General features: G+C 39.6%; 1 protein-coding gene across 1 annotated transcript; it reads left to right on the top strand.

Annotated features, from left to right (window-relative positions):
* The first annotated feature begins 5,939 nt into the window (after positions 1-5,939).
* arf6b (ADP-ribosylation factor 6b) lies at positions 5,940-8,057 on the top strand. Its single transcript, XM_079527247.1, has 2 exons — positions 5,940-6,127; positions 6,364-8,057. Exon 2 carries the CDS (start codon positions 6,953-6,955, stop codon positions 7,478-7,480), a length of 528 nt encoding a protein of 175 aa, XP_079383373.1. The 5' UTR covers positions 5,940-6,127; positions 6,364-6,952; the 3' UTR covers positions 7,481-8,057.
* The last annotated feature ends 1,690 nt before the right edge of the window (positions 8,058-9,747 follow it).

Here is a 9,747-nt window from a genome sequence, read left to right as displayed (position 1 = left end):
ATCTGACAGAAAAATCAGATGGAGAGAGGTAGAAAACATGAGTATGAGAGCCTGAGGCAGGAAGACAGGAGTAGATGATCTAACAACTGATAATCACATGCTGCGTTACTGCGTTACTGTCTCTTTCTCTTTCATAGCTGTTGGTAATTTCACTGCATGTCACGTTGTCAACACAACTCAACAAAGCCTATATTGGGATTTGGGTCATCACCAAACTGCTGCAGAGAGGTAAATATAAAAATGCAATTTTGTGCATAAAGAGATTTTACAAAAAAGGAGGCTACAGATGAATGGCAAATGTATTTTTGAGGGGAGCTAGCTAACAAAAGATTGTTGCCTGCCTTCACCTCAAATGCCGGAGATTAGCTGTTAACAGACAGACGGACGGACGCACACACAATCCTGCAAACTTTGAAAGCCAATGTTAGCCAATTAGGATGGAATATAAAATATCGGACAGATCCGTCTTGAACACATGACTATAGAGATACTGTGCCTGTTGGTCAGGCCTCACCCCCCGAACCCACCTCACCCCTGCCCACTTTGACAGGCTGGAATGGCTTAGGGTCGACGACAGAGTACAGCATCTTGCAATGGGTCTGGTCCACAAGATTCGATACACTACCAAGATACCCATGTACCTGTCTAGATACTTCCTTAATGTTAACGAAGTCCACACCCACAACACCAGAGGGAGTGCAACGAACCATGTACAAACAAGGGGCTAAATTCTTTTCGCTCCTATGCCACCAAAATGTGGAACGCCCTACCAACAGTCATTAAGACATGCGAATCCCTTGACTCCTTCAAAACCACTCTCAAAGGGCACCTACGGAGTGGACGGCTGCAATTCGAAACTGCCCACCCTATTTGTCTATTTGTACGTCTCTAAATGTTTTGATGAATTGAACATGGTGGACCCTCTTGTAAACAAGTGTAATGCTTAATTGGGTCGTCCACTCACAGTTAACAGTCTTTTGTATTGAGTTTGTGCTTGAAATGTACTGTAATTCTGCAAACTGTTAATAAATATTTAAATCAATCAATCAAGTGTAACGATTTGCGGGACTTTGACAGAATCTGGAGGAGTAATATATCGAAAAATGTGTTTTATAAAAAAGTCCAGGCCGTTCTGGACAATTTGGGGCAGAGGTTCATCGTTGGCATCCAGGGAGTGTGTGTGCAAAATTTGGCATCGACCGGGTTAACGGTGCCGGAGATTAGCTGTTAACAGACGGATGGACGCACACACACACACACACACACACACACGGACGAGTTCAAAACATACTCTCTCCCCATGCCTTCGGCCTGGTGGAGACAATAATCCTCAGTAGCCGGGGAAAATTGTTATGGTTCAATATCAGAATTGAAAAATGTGTAGCCTTATAGTCTCTCAAAAAGATCTCCTAACACCTAGGTGGATTAATTTATGCTCTACTATCAATCACTGTTTGGTCATAATTTTGAAGCAGCAGCATCCTAAAAATACTTATTTATTGTCTATAAATTATATATTTTCTCTGTCAGATATTTCATATTGTTCTAAAGACAGAAAGGTATTTGTATTTAAAGAAATATATATTTTGTCCTCCATCCATGTGTGTCATCTCCGGCACCGTTAACCCGGGCGATGCCAAACTTTGCACACACACTCCCTGGATGCCAACGAAAAACCTCTGCCCCAAATTTTCCAGAACCACCTGTTATAGCGCCACCATGATGGGGCAGATTTTCACATTTTTACCTATAACTGCACCGATCTGTGTGAAATGTTAAATGCACTAGAGGCCAAGGAAAAACCTTTGACCTGCATTTTTCACATTTGCCTTTTATAGCACCACCAACACATTTTTTGATATTACTCCTCCAGATTCTGTCCAAAAATCCTAACTATCTCTATAGTCATGTGCTCAAGACGGATCTGTCCGATATTTCATATTCCATCCTAATTGGCTCACATTGGCTTCCAAAGTTTGATTGGCCCGTTTTGAACAAAAAGCCTCAAATCATGAACGCAGCATGCAATTTACACTTTCCTACTAGGCTGAGGAATAAATCCCACCCTTTTCACATTGGCCTGTTATAGCGCCACCAACAGGTGGATTTTAGCAAAACACATTTTTGGAACAAAATGCCTCAAATCATCCAATTGCCATCAAAGGCATAGGCCTAAATGGCACCCTATTCACATTGGCCTATAGTGCCACCAGGAGGCCACAATAACCTGACCTGGCCTGGTGGAGACTTGTGCCCTGAGGGGCACTTTTTCTAGTTAATATTGCATTTCCAAATTGTGTTTGTGAAGGAAAGACTACGAAAGTGGACACTAATGTTGGCTCGATAGTTGGTTTCTATAATTAAAGAAACAGTTTAAGGAGGCAAAGTGAATAAACCCGGTTTGTGAAACATTAATGATTGGCCACTTACACAGTGTCTTCTATACAACGATTTCAGTCATCTGAACTCAGCTGTAAATATTTGATAGGCGAAAGTCTGTCTTTGTCACACTCACTTCTTTTCTCAACATACAACAAGGTCTAACTCGTTGTATGGCCAGTCTCCTGCAAAGCCCTGATAGACATAATAATGGACCATCATTGTATCCCTTTTGCATTTCAGCACCATAAATCACCAGCCTGTAATGAACAAAGATTACATTGTTTGACCATGGCAGTAAACCCTAAGTGCAGTAAATAAAGATTATTAATGTCAATGGATCGACGAGTGCCCAAATGAAGGTTTAGGTTCATGGCATTGGATAACATGTTGAGGGAGTGAGAGAGACTCCCACAGTGCAAGAGACATCTCTTTTTACTTTGGACATTCTTTGCGGGACCAGTATGCCCCAACCTTGAAAAGAGTGAGCATTAACATCGAATGCACAATTCATTCTCTGGTGAGTCTAAATTGTCAATAGTCATGATATGAAACATCTCAGACATTTGAGAGGGATTATATTTAAAATGTGTGACTTGACATAGATTATTTGTATGGAATTTTTATTTGTCAAAAAAATGAAATAGGGTATGGTTGTATTATGGATTATACTGTTGAGAAAATTGATTTATTTTGTTTGAGCTTTAGAATTCTTCCACTAAGTGGCAACTGATCATTCAACTAATCTATAATGTTCCCATCTGGGAGGTGGGAGTCAATGCAGATATCGGAGGTTGTCACACAATGCATGGATTAAACAGGTACCAGATCCAACAGCACAGGGAACGGCTTCGCAGTCTGGAGTTGGAACACAATTACCATATGAAAGATATTGAGCTGCACAAGATCCCTTACCACAGGACTCTGAGGAAATTGAAGTCTGGCTGCTCCAGCTCGTCCCTGAATTCCAGGGCAAAGACTCGATGTTGCTCAACTCTACCACTCATCTGCCATGCACAGGCAGCAGGAAAGACAGGAGAAAGCACCCATGTCCAAATGAAGATATCTGTGGACTGTAAGAGAAGTATCCCTGACCTAGCCTATCTGGAACAAGACAGTCTGAAGCTGAACATGGAACATGATGTTAATACAGGGAAAGGCATACATTTAATGGCGCAACAGCCCTCATGGGTGACTTTGACCTTTTCTGATATTAAATACAGACACATAACAATGATTCAGACTATTGAACCATTCAGAAAATGGCAACACTTGCTTTTATCCACAAACTTTCTTGAGCTGCCTAGTTTGGGCCAGCAACAGCAATGCAACTTTGAAAACCTAAAAGTGTGTGGTTGCCAACAAGACCCGAGGCTATCTTCACCCTCCCAATAACTGATTGTGGGGTTGGGACTTGAAGGGGAGGAAAGTTTTTTCTTTTGTCTTGTAGGGGCATGATTTGCGCAATAATACTATTTTCATTATGTCTGCCCTATGATTCCTGATATTTATATTATTTAAATTACAATAAAAAGATAATAAAAAAAGAAAAAAATAAGTACTCACATTTCTTACTTAAGTAAAAGTATCAATACTGTAATGTAGAAGTACTTTGTTACAAGTAAAAGTCCAATGTTCAACAATTACGTAGTAAAAGTACCAAAGTATTGGTTACAGAATGTACTCGTGCAGCATGTCCCATTTCAAGTTTTGTAATGTATATATATTTTTTGAAAATAGCAGATCTACAAGCTCACAATGCGTTGCATCGCAACGCATTGTGCGCTTGTAGATCGACTATTTTGAATGTAGGGCTAAAGTTGTAATTATATGTTTTGTAATAATAATCAAAATCTACAAAGTAACTAGTAACTAAAGTTTTCAAATAAATGTAGTGGAGTAAAAGTAAAATATTTGCCTCTGACATGTGGAGTAGAAGTAAAAGTACTGGAAATTGGAAATACTCCTACAAATATCTCAAAATTGTAGTAGTGTAAGTGATTTACTTTGGTTAAAATAAGTGTTTAAAATTGTCATAGTACTCATTGCAGTATAGAGTGTTTGTTCAGTAACAGGAGTCCCCATGTCTCTCCAGCTTTTTATTCAGGTCGGGATACCAATTTTATCCAACCAGGATAGAGAACGCAGTCAGAATACAGATTAAACAAGTGGAATTGTAAGTGATGACACAAATTAGCTGTCAAATTTGGAACTGGAACACTATAAAACATTATGCTGATAAATGGCTATATACTCTCTCCTGATTGGCTGAAAATGTGTCACCTACCAGAAAATGTATTTTCTGTTTATTAAAGAGCTGGAGAGACAGGGAAACCCCTGTTACTGAACAAAATACTAGCAATATCAGAATATAGTTATTTAACCTTTTAACAAAAAACGTTTTGTTTTAACCAATAAATATCACTTACCCTACCCTTAAGTACAACTGTAGGCTACTTAAGTAAATGTACCACCAAATTGCCAGTCAGTCATTAGCAAGTTTGTGAAGATTCACGAGACATAACGTCTAGATATACGAGACATGAATCGAGCATTGGTACTGAAATGGCTGACTGACAATAATGGCCATGAAAACAGGACATATGTCATTAAATGTTCTGATGAATTCAACATGGAGGACCCTTATGTAAACAAGTCTTTGTGCTTTTTCTGGTTCTATCCTTAAGTAACAGTTTTTGTATTGACCTGTACTTTCGTACCCATTCTGCATACTGTGAAATAAACATTTCAATCAATCAATCAAGATAGATGAATGGTTATGTGCTGTATGTAGGCTACCACAAGGTGGTGGTATTGCCCTTTACTTATCTAATCAGAGATGGCTTTATGAGTGTACATTACAATACATAAAATATCTCTGATGTTTGACAGTTCTATATATGTACTTAAATCACTTGATTGATTTGTATTATTCACAATCAATATATTGAAAATTTACAACTGAATTTCCACCCTACATAAAGCTATTCCATGCATTGTTCCATGCATTGTTCCATGCAATAACCAATAAAATGACAAAAAAGCATGTTATTTTTATTGATAATATTTGATTAATACTTAGATTACCAGCGGTAATTCAAATTGAACTCGCTTCAGAATTCAGACCAACAGAGCCCCACACTGATAATACCAAGGACAGGTCAGTGACATCACAAAACAAACAACTGTGGGCACTACACCTTCCTATAACTAGTACTACACCCTCCCGTCTCCACACTTTTTTAATGCGTCATTTTTGACGGGGCCCCGACACAGCTTGATTGATCGATTGTCTGTCTGATTGATTGATTGATTGATATATTGATAGATAGATTGATTGATTTAATACGTTATTAACAGTTTGCATTAAAAAGGCACAGGAAAGTACAGTTCAATACAAGTTCTGCTAAGAGGATTTAAACTGTTTAAAGAGTAGTTTAAACCTAAACTCAAGAAAGCCTGCATTTATGATCCGCCGTACGGAGGTGTCGCGCACCATAAATAGCAGAGCTACCGTCATACGACGCGGGTGAATGTATGGTTCCATTCTGAGCCAGGCTCTGGTTTCGGCTTTCGGGTGACGTCATTGAAGAATCCTTGGTATTCCGGCGAGTCGAGACAGGAAGTGGCGGTTGATGCAACTCCACACCTTTCCGGTGAAGCAGCGCTGAGAGTGCGACCGTTGAAAGGAGAAAAGACGGAAAAGCTGGGTGGAATTACCGAGAGAGAAGACGGGGGCAGATTGGAGGTAACTGTAAATAATATCTCTCTGGACATAGCCTCGAGACAAACGTTTTGTAATTAACCAACACATTGATCTACAAACGATTAGTTAACGGCTAAGTTAGCCTGGCTAGCCCCATTTTTTGCTTGTTGGGAGGCAACAAGCTAGCTAACGCTAGCTTTTGCTACCTATCATTGAAGCTATCGTTAGCATTAGCCGACTTGATATGTCTGACACTCCTCCCAAATCTCTCTTTTCAGGGGGACAAGGAGTGTGGTTTCGCGAGTGAATAAATGTGTTGCTGAGTCACCAAAGATCGCTTTGGAGCGCACCACCCCCCCCACTCCCTCCAGAACGATTAAGTTACACGGCTTGATGGAATAGCCACAGAAAAATCTCCTTTCTCCCCCGGTGGTGCTGAACAGAACAAGGGCTGCCAGTCAGCAGGAATCCACCACAAGGACCGCAGGCTTTTTCCGGGCCTTGATGTGAACGGTCTCCAGACACGCCGCCTTCCCCCTGCAGACTGTATCACCCAAACTTTGTCATCTGCTGCAGTTATAACGTGAACTGTGCAACACAATGGACGTTCTGCAACATCTGTCACGAAGTTCATAAATCTATTGATTGTGCCAACTTAAATGCCCCAACCTCCTGTAGCACAAGACTTGAGAGTATTATCGAGCTATACCAAATATTAACGTGTATTGTTATTTTGGCTGACAGTCATGCCCTTGCAACTAAACTTGTAACATTTAAACGGTAACGTTCAAGTGAAGAAAAGTATTAGTTTAGTGTCTGACACTTCTTTCTCTCATTAGAACAGAATATTTATGTACAGAGTTCAACATGGGGAAAATGCTCTCGAAAATATTTGGCAACAAGGAGATGAGAATATTGATGCTTGGACTTGATGCTGCTGGCAAGACAACAATTCTGTACAAACTGAAACTCGGACAGTCGGTCACTACTATTCCCACAGTTGGTTTCAACGTCGAGACTGTCACCTACAAAAATGTCAAGTTCAACGTCTGGGATGTAGGCGGCCAAGATAAGATCCGTCCTCTGTGGCGACACTACTACACCGGCACGCAAGGGTTAATTTTCGTTGTGGACTGCGCGGACAGAGATCGCATCGATGAGGCAAGGCAGGAACTTCACCGCATCATTAATGACCGAGAAATGAGGGATGCCATCATCTTGATTTTCGCCAATAAGCAAGACCTTCCAGATGCCATGAAGCCACATGAAATCCAAGAGAAACTCGGATTGACCCGCATCAGAGATAGGAATTGGTATGTTCAGCCTTCCTGTGCAACTACAGGCGATGGACTATATGAGGGGTTAACATGGCTAACCTCAAATTACAAATCTTAATGATTGAGTGATGACTGTTTTAGGTCAAAACTACAATAAAGTTGCAAGTAACGAATAACTTCTCAAATGATTATGGTAAAGAAAACGTTGATTATCTTCCATTTATTTTTAATACTATGTTTACCCCATGGCTAATTTAACTGGGTTTCCTTCCTGGCTTAAAGTTTGCTTGTACTCTGTAGCAGGCCTAACCTATATCGCATTCATTATTTTGGGGCTTGCTTGATGGATATTAAAATTAATTGGTCTAAATGTTAAAGCCACAGATCACCACCTTTGCCTATTCTTTATCCTATTTTATATATTTTTTTCTAACAAAGCTGGAGTTTTTATCTTTTCACCTTGAACTAAAGCTCCCTCTCCCCATAGATTGTTGGGGTTGCTCTTAAACATGGGCCTGTTATTTTTTTCTTTTCTCCATGGAGAGATCTGTAATGACAAGTAGCCAACTTTGAGGGACTAGAAAACATGTTTTAATACAATACTGTGATGCAAAGTATTTCTTCTTGACGGTATTATCACACATGCAAGAAACAAGGACAGTTTGCACCATTGCATTGTCAACATTCTGCCTGGACATAAGAGCGGAAATGACTGACGAATGTTTTGTTACCCACCCCTGGAAAACCCTTAGCGGAGGTGATTCCCCTTTATGTGGGCTACATAGTTAATTGACCATTTTTGTGTCATGTCTTGATAACCTAATTGTACTGAATATTCAACAAATAGGCCTCCAGTAACTTTAATATGCTTGTCAGGATTATTAGTTATGGGTAACATTGATAGTCATGTAGTCAAGTTGACTCAGTCTTTCCAAAGGAATGTCATTCAGCTCGGGAGCTCTCTCAACCTGCTACCACAATTGATACGTCTCAGCATTGGGGCACTATATGATGGCATATTATCTGTAGCATGAGTACAGAAGTACAGTAACCCTACATCAGAGTCCATCTGTCACAGTCAGAAGGAGCCACTTACCAGTGAGATGTTGAAGACACCCTGTGGTGCATCTCCATACTATTTTGACTGGGGAACCATGTACAGAACAATGTCATTGTAATGTCTTATTAAAAAAAAGTGATTTAAAATCTGTTTTTTATTTATTCTAATAAGAACCTTTTAACATTGACAGACATTTTATATAGCCTACAACACAAAAGAAAACTGTTCAAATTTGGCCAAAAGGACAATTCTGGGAAGAGTGTTGCATAGAATGATTAAGAATGAAAGTTGAGGTTGTCCTAGTTCTTTGTTAGTCACATGCTTTATAGTTATGTTTTGCTGACTTTTGATAAAGGGTTTATGTAGGCACTCGAAAGGAGTTTCTGGTCTCGCTGGCACTGCTGCCTTGCCAGTGAATGGGGAAAATTGTCCAAAACAGGAAGTGCAACTGCTGGACTTTTTGGAACAACAGAGCCACATGATTTCTCGGGCAGGGGGCTGCTACACCAATTCTGAGATATACAGCTGTTAACAAATGTTGTATGCTCTTGGGTGTGTTTAGTTGATGCTGAGTTGTCAGCTGTTACTTCCTGTCAATGCTTTTGTTTGCAACTGGCAGCAAAATCACCCCCAATTTTCTTTTATTTTTTTCCTTTTTTCCCTCATGAAGGATTCTGCTGATGGTGTCTATACAAACTGGCTATCAACAGAGCTGCTATTGAGAAGTTAAAGTAAATTATGTATTGTAAATGATGACTACCAGGTTTAATGCAAACGTAAATTATGTAATATATTCCATGAAATGTAATGTGTACAATGAGTATGAGTAATTAAGTTCTTTAAGAGCTGTTCTAATGTCCTAAAACTATTCAGGTGAAAGGCAGGGGTCGATCAACATTACCAAAAAAAAGTAGCCCTACTTAAGCTGAGGTTACCAATCTCGCCATCTCTTGGGATCTGTATTGATCCCTTAGAATAGATTAAACCTTTTGTGAGGAACACAGCAGAATCTAAGCTAAAAAGTAGAATTGGACAAGTGTAATAAATAAGCACCCTACATTCCAAATCCCTTTATTGTTGCTGAGAAGTAACTAAATTACAAATTATTTTTGCAAAAGAGAATTTGTCACTACTGCAGATACAAGCAAGTGTGTTAGGTCCACAAAAATGCTGTGCAATATAATGATACAAACTAAGATGAGAAGCCTTGTGAAGAGTGCAGCAGTAAACATTAGCGTAACAATAAAAGAGGAATGTATACGTAAATAAGGTATTACCATATGTATGTACAGATACTGTACCATGTAAATATACTATAGCCTAGC

This window comes from Electrona antarctica, assembly GCF_951216825.1.
Source record: "Electrona antarctica genome assembly, chromosome: 18".
Classification (NCBI taxonomy): domain Eukaryota; kingdom Metazoa; phylum Chordata; class Actinopteri; order Myctophiformes; family Myctophidae; genus Electrona; species Electrona antarctica.
Note: the sequence above shows the minus strand (reverse complement) of the source record. Positions and strands in the feature narration are given on the sequence as shown.